General features: G+C 46.5%; 1 protein-coding gene across 1 annotated transcript in view; it reads right to left on the bottom strand.

Annotated features, from left to right (window-relative positions):
- Positions 1 to 20,075, bottom strand: part of FAP (fibroblast activation protein alpha) — a 1,146,500-nt gene that overhangs the window by 520,452 nt on the left and 605,973 nt on the right. Inside the window, exon 17 of the mRNA XM_069616321.1 lies at positions 7,321 to 7,368. Within this exon, the coding sequence (XP_069472422.1) occupies positions 7,321 to 7,368 (48 nt within the window). The remainder of the gene's footprint in view (positions 1 to 7,320; positions 7,369 to 20,075) is intronic.

Genomic DNA, 20,075 nt, shown 5'->3' with positions numbered 1-20,075 from the left:
AAAGCAGAGTTCAGCTGCCTCCGATTCTCCGGACATATGAAAACAATGTACAATCCTCCATTGAAACTATTGCATGGCCTTAACATGATCTGATCACTGTCAACATTGGATAGGAGCATTTCAATAAATAAGTAATTCTTTCATTTCCTTTCTATTTTCTTTTGCCTTTGAGCACATATCAATGTAAAAACATGTAGATGGTAAACTCTATTTCACGCATCTCAGAATGCACACTTCCAAAGATGAACACATTTCATATGCTGAGGAATGTTGCATTCACCACTTGCCCACAGAATCGTTTGCCGCTGCTCGACGTCATCATTACTCTCCTGACACCAAGAGCAGGGGGTATCTCGCTTCCAAATAGAAGCAGAGCCAGCCATTGCACTGTCCAATTATCTGCAGCTACTCCAGCCATTAAACTGCCCAATTTTCCTCAGCTGCTGTTTTCTGGTTTGCTGTTATATAGCACCTCAAATTATGCATCCACCCTCTCGCCACTGTGCAGGCATGTCCCGATCAGACCCAACTTGAACACCATGCTGCTCTTCACGGCCAGATTAGACCATGGCTAAGGCCAACCGGCGCTGGGCGGTGGGCAGAAATACATGGGGGTCGGTAGGGTGCTAACTCTCTGTGCCCTTACCCCCTCCCCCCGACACAGTAATCAGTTAATAGTATTAGCAGGACATGCAGGGAACAACTCATCTCCAATGTTTTGGAAAGATGTGAGACTGATGAATGATGCCGAAAAGTGATCTGGTAAGTCTTCTTCATTGCCTAAGTAGTTTCCATAGGCTGACAAGTAGGGAGCAACTCCACAACGTCACCGGTGCCCATCACCCAGACACTTCAACTGTAACATTGCAGCCCATAGCTTTCTCACCTCTTACCTGACATCACTCCCTACTGATGCCATCGTATTCTAACCCAAGACCAGAGCAGAACATGCTGAAAATCATTAAAAGCATAACACTGGAGAATGTTGCCTTACTGAATATCTTTCCATGAGCACCAAAGCACATGTGTTTTTTGTTGTTAAAATATTCTTGAGCATCTCTGTTTGCAAATAGGTAATAAGGCCTTCAGTATGTCTCATACATGTAGATGCAGAAGAAGGCGTTTGCCAGGAGTTTCCAGCCAGCAACACATTACTTCAATGATCTGATGGGGATATGCAGCCACTGTTTAAAGATGGGGAAAAGGAAACTGCCTTTCTAGCATTTAGGAATTATACATTATAAGACCACAAAATTAGTGCTGCCGATGCATTTTGAATGACATCCAAAAGGTTTTGAGATGTATCACAAGCTCTTTTGAGTGGTATTAGAAAGGAGATGTTGTCACTCAATTGACAAAACATGGCTATGGAGCATGCTGGTGTGTGTTTCCTGTTTACTGAAAACTCGATTAAGCTTGGCTACAACCATAATTTAACTTATGTTTGTCTTGGCTGAACTTCAAATGATGTAATCATGTATGAGGAGATGCTGTGCCACCCTTTCCTTTATATGAAATCCCTCCAGTCATTGGGCTCCACATTTGAAAAAGTAAAGTAACAGTGTGGAGCAAAAGTGTTCCAATCACATGCAATGTTCGAAGAATTAGAGTTTTGTCATTTAGGGGAGATGAATATACATTCAACCGCATCTCTCTGTTTCCCTTCCAGTGCAGTCCAGAATCCTACAGAAAAACCTTTAAAATATCTCCTAACAAGTAAGAGAGCATGCAGCATTCCAATTAGCCAAGAAGATAGCCAAGGGGCCACACACACTTGTCTTGTAAACAAGATGACACTGAGCAGCACGACTTTGATACCTGGTCCCATGCTTAGAGGCTGACGTCTGACATGAAGCGCTCAATAAGAAATCAATTACACTTTTTTCAGATAAGACCACATAATGCCCAGGAGTATACCTACCTTAATTAACTATATTAAACAAAACTTAGACTTGCAAAATGAGCAAACACCATTTAGAACCATACGACCAACCAGAATTACACTACTGGAGAGTAATCATTGGTCCCAATGTAAAAGCACATTATGTTTGGCAGTGGACACAAGCATATGCTGAGAAATGCCTTCACACACAACTGTTGCCTTGTGAGTGTGTTTCCTTTATCATTATTGGTAGTGATGAAGCAAAGAGAAGTACTGTTTGATTACGCACTTAGTGCCAAGTTAATAAAGAGAAACACATTGGTCCTAATGATGGCAAAGTTTATTGTTCATCTTATTCGGAACACCGTTTTAGTAGCAGACTGGAAGTAGGTGCACAGAAGATGTAGACCAAACCAGTAGAGGTTGGTCTTACAAATAAACAGTAATGCAGCCAGAATTAAAATGCCTGTGTTTTAAACTTACTTGCACGACAACTTCAACAAATCATTTGGAGATTTGACAAATTAAACTTTCGAAATTGCCGTTCGTGTACTTCGTGCAGCCACAAGAACATGTCAATAATGATGAACCTTTAGCTACTCTTAAGAGAGATTCAAAAGCAACTATTGAAATACTTGCTGCCAGCAATGAATCTATTTCAGACAAACCCATGCTGGATTAGAACACGCCTTTAAAACCATATCCTCGTGTACGATCTCTGTGCTAATAAACCCTCAAGAAGCCTTTACTAACAGAAAGACGTGCAGGCTCTGATTCTAAGATAAATGGCCTCATTACAACCCAGGCGCTAATGCGTTAACGGTGCCGTAAAAGGCTGCGGCGCCGTTAACCTATTAGCGCCTAATTACGAGGTCCCTTTGCGGGACCCGACCTTAACGGCTGGTGTAGGCCAGCCGTTAAAGTAGGGACCCGCAAAGGGACCTTGGTGCTAATTACGGTGCCGCAATTTTCGGCACCGTACATAGTCCCTTCCCCATTCCCATTGAGCCCTATGGGGCAAAAATAGGAATGGGGAAGGGCCATGGAGGAGGGGGAATTACCGCCCCGCCAACCTTGTAATGGGGTGGTAATTCCCCCTTTCTCCATGGCGGAGTCGGTAACTTACCGGCATGGACATGGTGCTAATAGCACCATGGTCTTCAGGCAGGGTCGTAATGAGGCCCAATCCTGTGCACATTGATATGATATGATACAACATTTATAACGCGCCTATACACAAGTGGTTCAAGGCGCGACGAGGCAAGGGAAGGGGAACAGAGGGAGGACAGACAATCATCTTACTAGGCCAGGTGTCATGCAGATCGCACAAGTGCAAAGAAAGGGGGATAAGAAAAGTGCGGGGGGAGGGGAAAGTGTGGTACAAGGGATAATAATCATACTGACATAAAATAAATAAAGAAAGGCCAGCAGGTGGCAAGTGCAGGGTGAGTGCAGACATAAGTGCTGGTTAGGGGACTGTAGGGATACAGAAAACAGTCCCCATGTGCAGGGGTTGCCAGGAAGGAAGCACAAGCATGCAGCTGGCAGGGCTTGGGCCCGAGAACAGATGGGTGGACAGGTAACCCGTGCAGTCTTAATATCAGCCAGGACTTCAGCAGGGGAGAGGGGGAGAGAAAGCGGAAGCAAAGAGAAAGGTTTTTAGGTGCTTCCGGAACGAAGGTGGTTCAACTCAAGTTTCAGGGAGGCGGGGAGGCTGTTCCAAAGGGAGGCCCCAGTGCAGAGATTTCAGTCCTGGAGAGATACGATCACTGGGCTTGAGGACAAGGTCAAATCTTGCAGTCCTGTTCTGGATGAGTTGAAGAGGGCGTAGAGTAGAAGCAGGCCGATTTAGAAAGAGGCTGTTGCAATAGTCCAGCCTGGAGAGAACCAGAGCTCTGGAGACAGTGAGCTTCTGGGGGAAGGAGAGGAAAGGAAAATACCTCTAAGGAGGTGCAGCTGGCAGTGTGACTTCTTAGAGACATCAGAGATGTGAGGGGAGAAAGAAAGTGTGGAGTCGAAGATGACCCCCAGGTTCTTAGCCTTGCAAGTGGGAGCAGGAAGAGGGCCAAGAGAGGCTGGCCAGAGAGCCACAGGAAAGGAGGGCGTGGCAGTGCCGACGAGGAGAATCTCAGTCTTACTGGCATTAAGGCAGAGGCCATTGGCAGCACATCACTCCTGTATAGCAGACAGTCAGAGATGAGAGACGGGGAAGAGGTGGCCGAAGGTAGCCTGAAAATGAGCTGAGTGTCATCCGCGTAGCACTGAAAGTTGGGGCAGAGAGTAGCAATGCGGTGGGCAAGGAGTGCCAGGTATTGGTTGAACAGCCAGAGAGAGAGGTTAGACCCCTGGGGGACACCACATGTATATAAAAAGATAGGAGAGAGGAAGGACCCAAGTTGGACCTGGGAGGGTCGGTCAGAGAGGAAGGAAGTCAGCCAAGCCAGGGCCTGATCCGTGATACCTAGGTTATCGCGGAGACACTTTAGCAGGATGGAATGGTTTACAGTGTCAAAGGCAGAAGAGAGCTCCAGCAAGATGAGGACACAGTGGGTGTTAGAGTAAAGGTTTGAGAGCAGGTCTTCACAGATTTTCGGGAGAGCAGTTTCCGTGCTTCTGGCAGCTCTGAAGCCAGACTGATGGTCATGAAGACACCAACAGATTCAGTGTGGAGATTAAGCTGGGAGATGGCCAGTTTCTCCAGGAGCTTTCCCAGGAAGGGAGAGATGGAGATTGGGCGATAGTTGGCTGGGCAGGAGGGATCGGCAGAGGGTTTCTTGAGACGAGGGTGCACAAGGGAGTGCTTCAGATGGGAAGGGAAGACTCCAGTGGCGAAGGAGTGGTTGCAGAAGTCAGCCAGGGCAGGAGCCAGGGTGTCAATGTGGTCCTTGATGGTTTTGGAGGAACAGGGGTGAACCTGTTTTGACAAGACTTTCATAGATCGGACTTGTCTAGAAACCTCATCTGCAGAGAACAGGGGAAAGGCAGAGAAGGAGGGAGGAGGGGTGGCTGCAGAGGGGCAGAGGAAGGGCAGGGAGTATAGGGAGTGAGGGGAAAGGAGGAGAGTGAGGACAGGATGTCCTGAGTTTCAGAGATGAAGTGAGAAGTCAGTGCCATGCAGAGGGCCTGGGAAGGGACAGGAGAAGTAGAGACTGTGGCAGGATTGGCCAGTTCCTTGCAGATTTTAAAGAGTTCAGCCGAGTTATTAGATGCCGCTCAGACGCGGGCTTGGATATGAGCTCTCTTCTTGGTGAGGATAGAGAGCCGGTATTGCCTTTGGAGCAGTTTGTTACAGGACGTACAAGAAGCATGCCATTTCCTCTAGGCCACCCTGCACTTGCGTTTAAGGATGACGAGGGCTGAGTCGTACCAGGAGTTGCACTTGGCTTTGGGCTTCAAGCGGATCGTCATGACTGGGGCAAGGATATCAAGGGTATCAGATATAGCAGAGTGGAGCGTGGAGAGGGCTGTATCAGTTTGAGAATCAGCCAAACAGGGTGCGGGGGGTGAGAAAGTGGCATCGAAAGCCTCAAATGATACGCGCTTCATGGGTCGGATGACTGAGAAGGTGGGTGGCAGTGATGGAAGTGGCTTGGCGTTTGGGGTAGAGAGAGTGAGATGGGAGAAAAGGAGAAAGTGATCACTCCAGGAGAGAGGAGTGGTGGGAGGGACAGAGAGGGGAAGGTGTGAGCAGATCAATACATCCAAAGTGTGCCCTGCAGAGTGCATCAGGCCAGAGGGGAGAATAGTGAGAGAGAGAGAGTCGCAGAGGTCGTGAAAGAGTCCAAAGGGACGACAGGAGGCATCCAGGTGGATGTTGAAGTCTCCAAGAAGGAGGAGTTGAGTGGCCAAGGCCAGGAATGAGGAGGAGAGGTCCTCCAATCAGAGAGGAAGGAGGAAATCTGACCAGGCAGCCGATAGATGGTAGCCACAGTGAAGGAATGGCTGGGGGAGAGAGAGCTTGCAGACGAGGCATTCAAAAGAGGACTAGGCCTGCATAGGAGTGACAGAGGCAGGAATCACTCGGGGAAGATCAGGGCTACACCCCCTCCAGAGCAGTTGTACCTGGGCGCAGAGAGGATCGTGTAGCTGTCAGGGAGGAGCGTGTCAAGCTGCTAACAGAGTAGGCCGTGACCCATGTCTCGGTGAGACTGAGGACATCGAGGTCAAGTTCTTCCAGAAGGCGGCAGATGTCGGAGGAGTGTTTGACAGCTGAACGAGAGTTAAGAGTGGCTATGTGGAGAAGGTTGCCATACTTGAAGGACTTCGGGGGAGGGTACAGATCAGAGGTACGCCCTGCAGAGGTGTGGAAGGAGCCCGATGGGGGGCAGAGAGAAAGTGAGAGGGCACGGTAGCCGAGGACGACGAGGCAGCGGGGGGAGGTGAGGAGGCCGTGGAGCGGGGGAAGGGACAGCAGGAGATGAAAGGAAATTAATGAGGCACAGGAAGCGTCTATCAAAGAGGTGAAGGTTGGCCTGAGGGCCTTGGACCAGGACGGTCCCATTAGAATAAACATTCATGATGACCTTAGAGGAATGGAAGGAGGCCAGGAGGGCAGCCCACCGGGTGCCGCTGTTAATGGGAGAAGAAGAGAAAGGAGAGAGCACAGAGACCATATGTAGGGTCCATAGGTCTGGCGAGGGAACGACAAAGAGGATGTTGGTGAGAGTTTCCTTGGAGGAGGCACTGGTATAGGTGTCAGTGATAGGGAGGCCTGGGTTGGAGACCAGGATATCCTTTTTAAACTTCTTCCAATCAGATTTCGTGAGGAGGGCAGGATAGTCAATAGAGAAGCAGTTAGAAAAGATAGGAGAGGCAGAGAGCACCATAGAGTAGGTAGGGGGAGGAGAGGATGGAAGGGAGAGGGGAACACTAGGGCAGATAGATGAGACAGCGAGAGCTAGGAGGGTTGAGCAAAAGGACAAGACGAACAACACTCAGGATTAAGGAACTAACCAAATGCACATATAAGACAGGGGGAAAAACCACTTAAGTTTCAGAATCCTGAATTGAGGCATTCAAGATTGTGTGTTACCTGACAACATTAACAAAGATCATGAATCTGGATTCTAGACTCACCCCATCCACAGAACTGCTACCAGTTTCCCACCAAGATTGTGTTATACATGAGAAACATGTGTGCCACATTGTGAACCCCTTGCCTCTCATTCTATTACCGGGATTATTTCCTTGGGATTGCGCTCCTAGTGCACCACTAAACCTCTTTACTTCTGAATAAATGGTGCAGTCACATGTTAATGAAAGCGAGGCAGCAGCGCTCTAACAAGTGCATTCATAACATCATCAACACGAAACCTTAAGGAGGATACAGAGAAACAAGGTCATGCTGCAAGACACTGTATCCAAGACATTGTAGTTAGGTCAATAATCAAATGGATTATAGAAAGTGTTTAAATGTATAAAAAACAAGTTAACAATACCTTTGTCATCAATTCCACGGTGTAGTGTGAAAATAGGCAAACCTGGACCTGTTTTGAAACATAATAAAAATGGTGTTTATTACCGGAGTTCTTGTTCTCAATAAAAACATATGCAAACCTCAAACCTACAAAATGTTATACAGCGCAACAATAAACCAGTGTGAGGATGAGAGTCTATTGTGAAATAATGCTAAATTTGTTCCTCATCTTTTTAAAGAAACTGAGATTGTAAAAATTGAATAATAAATTAGATGGGACCTCATAATGGTAAAATACGATTCGTCAGGACAGGTGGTAGTTTTCTCTTATCAGGACAATTAAGGTTAGAGCAGCAGTAACAACTAGGCACATGATGATTGCATGGAGTAAACCCTCTCTGCCAAACACAATACAAAATGCTGCATTCAGCCTCTGTGGGATGCTCGGGAAGCCCTGGATATACCCTCATTGAAGTTAAGTCTAGGTCAATGTAAAACTTAATTTAGGTGGTGTTCCCTATTCCCCATGTCCCTATCCTTTCAACTCTCCTCCACATCATCAACTCTCACCAGACTTGCCCAATTCAACAATCCAGGACACAGCCTGGTAATAGCCTTCCTTCTTCTCAAACTCTCAAATGGAGACAACCCAGTTGTGCCATCGGTGCAGGCCTATATTGGAGTACTCTCTCCAGAACTGCACATTACCCAATCCCTTCCTGTGGCAGCCGCAATTCCTACTGCATCCATTAATGGTCTTTTGAACCTCTCTACCACAGTATTACCTTTCAGATGGTATAAAGCATTTGCAGCATGCTGAATTCCATTTTCTTCCAAAAACTCCTCAAACTCCCTACTCACAAACTGTGCACAAATATCAGTTATTGGCCTTTTTGGAAACTCCTCTCTCCAGAAAACTGCCTCTAGAAGCTGTATTATCTTCCTTGCACTGATTTCGCTCCTCATACACACCTCAGGCTACTTAGATACAACATCCACCAACACTACCACATAGTTTCTTGGGGCCTCCTCACAGTCAATGGACTCATAATATCGGCTGCCGCAACATCCATACAACACCAGGGACTTGTGGAACACACATCGGAAGAGTCCTGGTCCACAACACCTTATCACTCACACCACACTCCTCGTAATCCCTCAATATCATCTATATATCTCCATACATAACATGCCACCAATAATCCTCCCTGATGAATGACTTGGTCTACTTCACTCCAAGGTGAACCTCATGTGCAATTTCCACTAGTCTCCCGTTCATTCCTTCAGGAACCAAAACTCTATGTCCTGTCACCAACAAACTTCCTCCCATGCCTAACTCAATCCTCACTCAGTGATATCCCTTAAGCTCCTCACTCAACTCATTTCTGGGCTACCCCACACTCACAAACTCCTCTACCTTCTGATAACATTCATCCTCCTCACAACACTCTGACCATGTTCCCTTTTGTATCACAGAGGTATTCACTAACACCTCCTATGTTCCTCCTCACTCTCACACTACTCCCCTACTTCACAATCCCACTTTTGATCTGTGCTTCTAAACAGAGCATCAGTCATCACATTCATCTTACCATCAATGTGCTCAGTCTTATAATTCAACCCCTGCATGGTCGTAATCGAATGGGCAATCCTCCTCGACACACCATCAAGTCTTCTCTTGCTAAATATTACTAGGAATAGTTTGTGACCATTCACTATCATGAATGACAATGCCCAGATAAACATGTTGGATTTATCAAATATCCCCCCCCATGCTAAAGCCTCCCTCTACAACACTGAATACCTCTTCTCTGCATCCATCAATGCACATGAAGCAAATGCCACAGTATTTATTTCCCCAGCACTCGGTTGCATCAAAACACAACCCACTCCATTCCCGCTAGCATCCGTGAACAAATACACATTTCCTCCATTATCAAATCCTTGCAACACCGCAGCCTCTATTAAATTACGCTTTATCACTGCAAATTCTTCTTCACAATGATCATCCCAAACAAACTTCACATTCTTGCTTGTTAAATTCCTCATGCACCTTGACTTGCTGGCCGGATCCTTGATACATTTTCTGAAGTACTCAACCATACCCAGGAATGACGACACTTCCCCTTCATTCGATGGGGGCTTCATTCTCCTTACCTCCTCCACCACATCAAACTTTGGTCTGTCCACTTCTCCTGACAACTTAGATAGTCCACCTTCTTCCTCCACAACTTGCACTTCTCGGTCGACATTGTCAAACCTACTCCACAAAAATCTTCAACACCTCTTTCAACCTCTTGTCATGTTCTACAATATCTATCCCCCACACCAAAATGTCATCTTGATAGCAGTGCACTCCTACCAAGCCTCCCAACAACTCATCCATCACCCTTTGGAATACTCTCACAGATGAAATAAGTCCAAACAGCATTTTCTTGTACTTGTACCTGTACAAACAAAAAGGAATTACAAATGTTATCAAAGCTACTGGACTCACGTGCAACTTAACCTCATGATAAACCGATTTTAGATCCACTATAGAAAACAACCCCAACCCCACTATACCTTAAATCCTATCATTGATCATAGGCAATGGAAACCTATCTGGCACCACATTCTTGTTCCATTCCCTCAAATCCATACACAACCACATTAATCCACTACTCTTCCTCACGGCCACTATCGCTAGGGCTACAATCTTGTCACGAGTGGATTATGGTACCGCCCTGTTACTTGGAGCTCACAAGAAGGAAATAGAGGGATGCTAAATAATGGAAAAAGACACAGTTTGTGTAGTTAAGGGGATCAAGAACCGCAATCATGTAACGGCAGGAAGGAAATCCCTACACTGGCTGAGAATTGAGGACAGAATAATATTTAAATCCATGACTATAGTGCACAGATACCTATTTGGGGCAGCACTGAACTATTTTAAGAAATATATTTCCGGGTACGTTCCTAGGCACCTGCTAAGATCAGCCAAGCAGGGATTGCTCAACTTGCCGAATTTCAACCGGGCCAATGGTTCAGGCAGATCGTTTCCAGTGCAAGCTGCCACTTATTGGAACAAACTGCCCTTCAAGCTTTGGCTAGAAGAGAGCTACCACACTTTCAGGAAACTTTTTAAAACACACTTGTTTCAATAATTAGGGTCTTATGACATCTCAGCATTGCTAGCCTATGGCTCCATGAGTTGTAATGTATCTACCTGTTTGTTATCTGTACCTGCGCCCTGATGCCCGTGGGCTTCAGCGCATTATAAGCACACATAAACATAAGCACACATAAACACTACTACAACAGGACTCGCCCAATATGCAACATCTGCCTCTTCTATAATCAATTTTTCTTTTAGTCATCTCACCTCTTTATCTCATCCTTCATTGTCACTGGCGCCACTCTCATATTCACTCTCACAAGCTCAGCATCACTTCTCAACTTGATACTACGCCCAAACCCCTTTAATCATCCTGTGTTCTCAGCAAATCCTTCAGGGTACCACTGCCTGATATCTCGCTCTATCTCTCCCTCCTTGGGTACACATTCTACAGTGAAAAATTGATCAGGATGCTCAGGATCCAATTTAATCCCCAAATCTGCCTGTGCATCCCATGACAGCAAATTCACCTCTCTTCTGGTAACTTGCACATACCCCTTTGCTGTCTTATTCTTAAACCCCAGAGTTGCCTCCAATTCTCATTCTATATCTATAGATGCTTTCCCATATGCATGCACAGCCACACTACTCTCCTGCAATACACAACCGTCCAATTTCTCCTTCCCTTTATCTGCACTCAAGAACGCGTAGTCAGCCTCACTGTCAATTAACATCTTGACCCCAACACGGTTCAAACTGACCATAGAATGTGGTTTTGCTCGTCTTGTATGGGAGTCAACAGCATTAACCACAGTCTACCTCCTCATTTCTCAATCTTGCTCTTAGTACACCCAGTGACAATGTTACTTCATGGCTGGTTGGAGCTCCACATGACCAATGCTTGCAGCACCTAGTATTGTGCCACTTCCTGACACAGTTGCGACACTCATCATTAAACGCAAAACACTCATTATCACTTGCAAGATGATCAGCACTCCCACAGTGATAACAGTTATTATTGAAGATGTGTCTTCCCTACTGCCTCGGCTTCTGATCATATTTCTTCTTGACCATCGGTTTAGGTACCTCTTTTTCTCCCTACTTCACACTCTTTATCTTTTCTGCCCAACCCAAAGCAATCACATTATCATGTGGCGCTGGACGCCGATCTCCGTCCAATTCTTTTTTACATGTTTCCATATGTTCCACAATCTTCGCAAACTTGATTGATTTTTCCAAAATGATATCACCTTCTCTCCACAAAGCCATTCTAATCTTTTGATTGTTACATTTGATCATCAGTTGATTACATAAATGCTCCTCTCTTTAGTGTTCAAACCCACATTTTATCACCAGCCCCCTGAGAGCAGTAACACATTCTTCTATGCACTCATTCACTTTTTGTTCCCTGGTGGCAAAGTGACACAGTGCTAAAATCTTGTTGTCCTTCACTATATAGTGTTTATCCAACTTCTTTATGCTCACTTCAAATAGATTCAAGTCTTTACACTCCGCCTCAGGCAATTACGGCAAACTTTGATACACAGTTTGACTCTCATGTCATAGACAGTGGTACAGCGGTGAGTCCTTCCTATCAGCTTCAAATGTTGTACCATATACTCCATGCACGTAGTGAAGAAAACCATCTTTCCATCATCTCGCTTTATAGACGACACACTTTGCAACTGTTAAAACAGCAGAGGACTTGGTAAACTCACCATTCCAATCTTCACCAGTCACCCTCTATTTCACTGGTCACTGGATGCTTGCACAAAGTTTCACTCTAGCATGTGTTTCAAGTTGAAGAAATATTTCAGCAAAACCTGTAAAGATGTCTGCCGTGAAATTTCTTATGTTAACCAGCACATGCATCAAGATGGCCACCATGTAGAACATAGCGCAGGGTTATTTTCTTTAATGGACGCTCATCAGATACTATGTCCCTTGACAGACATACAATGATCCTCAGACATGTACGTCACCGTTGACTGTGGCCTGCAGAAGCGAGAAGTTCTTCTACCGTGTATCCACAGTATGCACACTGCCATGGTCCATTGAGCTTGTTGCACTGCCACTCACCGGCACCCTGTTTCCATTCCCTGAAACTTGTGCACACCGGATCTCTGCTCAGAGCACCTGACAACACTAGCTCCAGACCCCACAAGCTCTGCCAGTAGTGAAAGGATTGTGTGTTCATGGTCCCTCCATCAGCAAAACCAGCATCAGACGATGTCTCAGAGTTAACGTGGAGGTGAGCTGGCCGATATAAAACATGCATGGTGGGCCAAAGAAGACGCCAGTGCTGCTGCAGGGTAACCACTCCAGATCATCATCGCCAGTATTAAGCATCACCCAGGCACAGTGAGTAACTTCCAAAAGAGGTTTATTTAGCAAATAAAGTTAGAGCAGCCCCAGCTCTCCATCTCCCATCTTTCCACCTCCTTCAACCTTCATCTTTCAAATCCAAACATTCAAGTTCTACCAGCCTGCACTCCATCTTGGGATCCTTCCACAACATTACACTATGGCATTTGATGAGCAGGTGCAAGTGGATCTACATCCTATGGCCTAAGCTCCACCCACCGGCCCATCACTTTTAACTGTTGGTGCCTTCCTGTTTTGCTGGCCTTTTCCCCTTACTAAAGCAGCCCATCAGCCTATTTTCCTTTGCAGTTGGGGAGCAGGTGCAAGTGGATCCAGGTCACGTGGTCTAAGGCCCACCTACCATCTTAGTCCTGCCTTGGGCATCGCTCGCAAAGGTGTCTGAATTGCTGAGCAGGCAAACAAAAGAGCAGTTCCTGTTTGGACCTGTTCGGACCGGGAGGATCCAGGGGTAGATAAGCGTACGCTGACATGTGTTTTTCCCTCCATCCCCACAGGCCATCCCACTATCACCAGGGAACGCCAATGTCTATGACATAGCCCCTCTTCTACGGCATGGGCACCACAATGCAGCAACCTCCTCCACATCAGCCCCACGCACATCAGCACCCCCTCACTGTCCACAGCACAGAAGTTAATGCTCACCAATGTCTTCTCAGCTATCATCCATGAAGCAATCATCGCCCACCTCATCAATACACACAATGCCATCCTCATCTCTGAGACTTGGCTTATGCCCACTTCCACCCACATCCTAGATGTCCTTGTCCCCAACGGCTACAGCATCCAACACAGAGTCCATCTGAATGAGACATCGCAGTCATCCACAAGATCTTGTGGCCATGCACCAGACTTTACGTTGACAACATTGGCTCCTTCAAAGTCCTCTACTGAAACTTCCTGCTCTCCCGGATGGACACATTCACCTTCCATCTCATCTACAGACCACCGGAACCCAACACCGCCTTCATCAGAGACTTCACTGTCCTGGTCATCACCATGTTCTCACGCACACCAACAACATCTTCCTAGGTGACTTCAACCTTGCAGGCAACAAGGCCATCAAACCGATGAATGAAGCTCTCCTCTGCCTTCTCAACACCCTCAGCCTCACCCAGCACATGAAAAACCCAGCACAGGAGAAAGGTTACATCCTTGACCTGATCATCACTGCGCTGTCTTCCCTCCACTGCAGCTCTTCTCTCCCGCTTGATTGGTCTGACCACCTAGCCGTGCCTTTCAATATCCTGCACACCACCCCAGTGAAGCACTCCCAGCAGAAACCCATCAGACAAACCCTCAGGTCCATCAAGAACTTCCCTCACTGAAGACCTTACCAACCTCGACTTTACATGGACCGAACATCCCCAACCAAACTACGACTCTCTACTGGAAGCACTCAATGCCACTGTTTCAGCCTCCATCTTCTGATGGAGGCTGAGAAACAAAACACCTGCAAACAGAAACTGTCAGCATCCTGGTAAACACAAGAACTCAACCCAAGCAAAAGAGTCATCGGGAAACAAGAGAACATATGGCACTACTCTAGGACCGCATCCGACCTGGCGCTCCTCACGGAACACTGAGCAACCTGCTGATAATTAATCAACACTGCCAAGGACTCCTAATATCAGAATACCATAGCAGAAGCTGACAGCAAAAGCAGAACCCTCTTCAAAGTGGTCAAGCACTGCGTCAACTGGCTACCCGACCCTGCCATGTCAGACTCCATCGAAAAATCCACTGCCATCAACACCTTCATCAACAAAATTAACAAGATTTGCCAGCACATTGATACCACCTCAGCATCAACAGACAAACCTCTCGTATCTCCTTGCAGAATCTCCACACACTGGACAACATTCAAGACACTCTCGACAGAGGACCTGGTAGAAACTCTGGCTGCCCTCAAAGCCACATTGTATACAGACGACATCCTTCCAGTATCCATCCTCAAGACCCTCCCTGCAGAATCTCTCCTTCCCTACCTGGAGATCATCAACAGCTCCCTAATTCAAGGCACCTTCCCATTGACCCTAAACATAGGACAAAGCCTCCCTTTATTAAAGAAACCCACTCTAGGAAAACCTAGGTAACTATCATCCATATTCCCTTCCTAGGTAAGATCATCGAGAAAGTGGTAGATGCACAACTGCAGCAACACGTCCACACCAACAATCATCTTCAAACCTACCAATCAGGGTTCAGAACCAGATGCAGCACGGAGACAGCAACCATACAGGTGGTGGACGACGGCCTCAACATCTTTGATGACAGCCACCCCTGCCTCCTAGATCTACTCGACCTCTCACCACTTTTGAAACAGTAGACCACCAGGTGCTTATGGACACCCTACATCGGCGCATGGGGATCAGCAACCTTGTCCTACTCTGGTTCAAGTCCTACCTCACCAACCTCTAGAAGTTTGTTGAGATGGACATGGACTCCTCTAGATCGTCAATGCTACCCATCACTTGTGGAGTCCTCGCCCCAGTGATCTTCAATTTATACATGGAGCCACTGGAAGCTCTCCTAGCCATACACGGCATCCACCAATATGCTGACATCACACAGCTATACCTCAAGATCAACTGCATAAAGGACATCCATAGGCTCAAAACCTGCCTCTCTCCGATCCAGTCGTGGATGTCCAGTGCATACTTGAAGCTCAATCGCTCCAGGTCCACATTTCTATTCCTCACCAACAACACTGAACACCCAGATATACAGACCTGGCTATTAAACATGAACTCTGAGGGCTTCACACCCGAGCTCATCTCCTGCACCAAGTCCCTTCCGTTTCACCACCTGACAAACACCCCTCCTTCAAGACACACAAAGCAAAGAAATCCCAGACCTTTTGGTGTCAGCTTTCCCTCCTGTGGAAAATCAAGCCCTTCCTCCTTCTGGACAGCTTTAAATCCACAGTTCAAGCACTGATCCTATTCCACTGGATGGGGGCAATGCACTCCTCAAAGGCCTCCTTTCATCCTCCCTTGTACCCCTGAGAAGTGTCCTAAATATGGCTGCACACCTTATGAAGAGTCTACTAAGATACAACCACACCACCCCGACCCTCATCGACTTTCACTGACTCCCACTGCATGCACAAATCACCTTCTAGTCTTGCTGCATCATGTATAAGGCAGTCACCCTCAAGTGACCCTGCTAGCTTGTGGAGAAACTTAGCATCTCCAGTGGACAGCACACCAACAGAAGCCAGGACATGTGCAGACTTGAAATCTGCTTCTGCAAAAAGGAAAGGACCAGATAACAAGCCTTCTCTGCCTACACGCCAAGATTATGGATCCTTCTCCCCATCAGCATCAGACTCGCCCCTACGCTCCTATAATTCAGAAAATAACTCAAGACCCACCTCTTCAAGGAGTCTCTCCTCCTCCTCAACACCTAGGACATCATGTCGTCTCTCGCTAAATGCCGCCCACGCCTCTGCTACCCGCCACCCAGTACAGATGTAGCCCTCTTCTGTGCCCTTCTGTATCCTACTGCCCCCTGTATATTCTTTCTGTTGTTACCTCTGAAAAGCGCTCTGTTATGTATCGTTATTGTATACCTATGCAAAGGTGCTCAATAAATACCATTCTAATAATAATGATAAAATAATATTTCTCTGTGGCAGCCATGCTCACAAACATATACAGTAAAGATTGTGTACACGAGATATAACAGTCACCACTTAGTAGAGTTTGTTGGTCAGGCAGCAGTGTGTGCTACTGTAAGGTAGTGCCTGCATGTAACAAGCCTCAACTTTGTTAGGAAATTGTAGGAGTGTAGAACTGTGGTATTATGTTTTGTGTTTTTGATAGAACATGATTCTTCATAAAACACATTTTTAGATCTCTACAAATTGGTCATTGCCTATCAGTAAAACATGGAAATGAGGACTGACACCTTGAAGTTTTATTTGGAGATGTTTGTTTTTCATACTGGTTTGGAGGTTGAGCAGTACTATTGCCCTAAACAGATCAGTGAAACTTCTGTTTGTGAGGAATTTCACGGTAAGTCTGAAAATACTGGTTATGCTGACACAGTCAAAGGAGAAGTTAATCAGATCAAGTTGCTCTAATAGTTTCGATTTCAGGGGTCAAAAGGCAAAACAGATGGTCTGCTATCTAGCTGCAAGTTGTCATTACACATTTTAAACAAAGTCAAATGTGATATCTCTAGGATGTTCGCTGAAAAAGCTATCATTGCTGTGCATACCTGAGAAACATTGAAAATGCACGCACAAGGAAAACGATCAGTTTTGGGTGTAATAGTAATTATTTTTTTAGGTCTTAATAGTAGCATTAACTTTGTGGGAAAATGGTTTTCCTATTTGTTATGGGACTAAAATAACTTGGCTAAATGTTGGCATGTGTTCCCCCACTTAAGAATACGGCCAGCATCCACAATATGAGAAGAGAAGACTCCATCTCAGGTGGCATTTTGTAAATGTTAAATGCTTTACCTACCACACGATTACAGGTTGAAATACTCTAAAAAAGGCTGGGGTTTTTCCCAGTAATTTTACCATCAACCACAGGATGGAGCTGAAAAATAGGGTTGGCTCCCCGCATTCCAAAACAAATGCGTTGTCCCATAATTGAAGTGATGTGTTAATTCACCTCCTTCACATGCATGTCAAAAACCATATGAAATAACCTCAAATGGGTTTTGTCACCATTGGACAGCAGCACAAAAAGCCCATGCTCTTCCAAATGCATTTCAATCCCTCATTTTTTAAATGTAGGGTATTTTTAGTATATGGTGCTTGTCATCCAGTTTTGAAATATTGACAATGCAGCTTTTGCACGAACGAGACCCGCTGCCTGTTTGAGTATGACCTCTGCTTCATGTATTTAGTTTTCTAATCATCGATTTACCTAAAAAGAAACTGCACTTTCCCACGCTCTTCATGGTGTGGCACCAGATGGAAGTCGCATCCTCCATGCCTAAGGTTTCACCCAGAGTGCATGTTCACATAGGGTGATGTGTTAATGCTCAACTACGCTTCTCGGGTCGCATGGTCACAGTGTTGGTAGTGGTGTGGGGCAAGCATCCACCTCCGAGTCACAGCCTTTCATGCTTTTTTGGTATTTGTCCTTTATTATTTTTATTTAGTTGTATCTGTTTGCACGTCTGAAAACAATAGCACAACTGATATACACTTGTTTGCATATTTGAAGTAGTCCTTCGTTCTATCAAATTGCCATGGGCAGGTTGAAATAATTTGTGTAGGTATCAACTACTTATAATTGTGTGAATTAAAAACCAGTGCCCAGGCCCATGGACAGGGCGGTCCTGGGGGAGGACATTGAAGGGTTCTTGTGGAAGCTGAAACAGGACAGGCCATCTCGGATGTATAGCAGTGCAATTCTAGCCCTGGTAGCCAGTACCTGGGATGAGGCGGTGCAACAAGCCCACCTAACGTCGTTTCCATCGCCCTTCACCCCACTATTTAATAACCCACAGTTCGCTTCTGGCCACAACACATCTGCGTTTCAACGCTGGCATCAAGGGGGGTGCAGGATGGTACGGGGCATGTTAGAGGAGGGTCAGGTAAAGCAGTTTGAACAGTGTAAAACGGACCACGCTGGATGAAAAGGAAAGGTACCGCTACTGTCAGCTTAGACATTGGCTCACCCATCCCACCATAAAGCAAGCCGCAACCCGACAACAAACCCCCTTTGAAAGATATCCCAGCAGGGAATCGGGGGATAAGCATCTGATCACACCCATATATAAGCACCAGAAAGCAGGAGAGGACCAACCACTGCAAGTCTATGTGAAGAACTGGGAACTAGCTATGGGGTCCGCTATTGAAGGCGACGAATGGAGTTGGTTATGGAAGCAAATACCAAAGTTATCAAGAACACTTCGAATAAGGAAGATGTGGATGAAGCTGCATACCCAGTGGCACATGACCCTCTCCAAACTTCACAAAATGTACCCCGGGGTATCCCCTCTTTGCTGGAGAGAATGCGGTTCAGAGGGTACTTGGGAGCACTTATGGTGAGAGTGCACAAAACTTGAGAATTACTTGGCGGGGATATGGGACGCACTTACACAAGTTTTGGGACTTAATTACGGGGAACAAAGGGCTGGCGATACTGGGCTTAGGGGGGTCCCTAGCATTGATTAAGACTAAGGCGGATGGCAAGCTTTACGCAATAATGTTGATGGCGGCTACTATGGTCCTAGCTCGCAGATGGAAAGCGAAAGACCCACCGCAGGACCATGAGTGGGTGGCAAAGATGTGGTCACTGCTGGCGCTGGAGTGGCTTACTTACTCAATACAGGGAGACTACCTGAGGTTCAGGCCGGACTGGGACTCTCGACTCTAATACCTGGTGGATGGTACAATGCAGCGGTGGTGCCCGCGGAGCATGCGACTCTTGGGTATAATAGATGCCTCCGATGAAGCAGACGCATGAAGGGGCAGGCCAAGTCAGCTCATTCGAACCGATAAGGGCTCTGTAGGGGGGAGGGGGGTGGCTTGGACAACTTTCGGAGAAGCGTTGCAACACTGGACTACTCTCGAATCTTTGGTCGGGGGGAGAAGGCGGTGGGGAGAGTTGGGGTATTAGTTACATGCATTGTTTTGTTTACCTTATGAAAATGCCAATAAAAAACAAGTTGAAAAAAAACAGTGCCCAGGCCAGTCAATGTTCACACACAGGTTCTTCTTTCCGTGAGACGTGATTAGGATGTGCATGTATGGCTTGCAAAGACGTGAATTCATACCTTGTCAATGGGCCATTTTTGTCTAGGACTAAAGCAGAGGATCACCTTTGGGGAGCTGAATAACCCACAACCCACAGAGTTAAGTGACACTGATATCTCTGAAGGCCAGGGGCATTGCTAGCTCTGGAAAAGATGTGGGGCTACGCTAATGTGGGGTCTGTTGGCACTTGGGGCTGCGCTAATGTGGGATCTGTTGGGACTTGGGACTAGCTAGCCTTTTGGTTGTAGCCCAGGAGCTGCGATCCGGGGCTACAACCAAAAGACCTGGGGCTATAGCCCCCTAAGCCCTCCTCCCTAGCAACGCCTCTGCTGATGTCCACTGATAACCCAGAAGTGTACTGTAGTGCTTGACAATTGCACTGAGGCAGGTTTAAAGAGGTGGTGGTGGTGTGGAGGAGCATGTAGGTGCATTTATCCTAACTCCCACACCCTCACTGCCTCATACTGGTACAGCAGGAGAAGAGATGTATGTGGGACCCCCTGTGTTGTCCCTAAGACGCATCAAGTGTATGAGAGACAATATGCACTCAGGCAACCATACCAAATGTACC

The sequence above is a fragment of the Ambystoma mexicanum genome, chromosome 9, assembly GCF_040938575.1.
Source record: "Ambystoma mexicanum isolate Mex_15411 chromosome 9, UKY_AmexF1_1, whole genome shotgun sequence".
NCBI lineage: Eukaryota > Metazoa > Chordata > Amphibia > Caudata > Ambystomatidae > Ambystoma > Ambystoma mexicanum.
The sequence above is the reverse complement of the archived record's forward strand: the minus strand, read 5'-3'. Positions and strand labels throughout refer to the sequence as shown.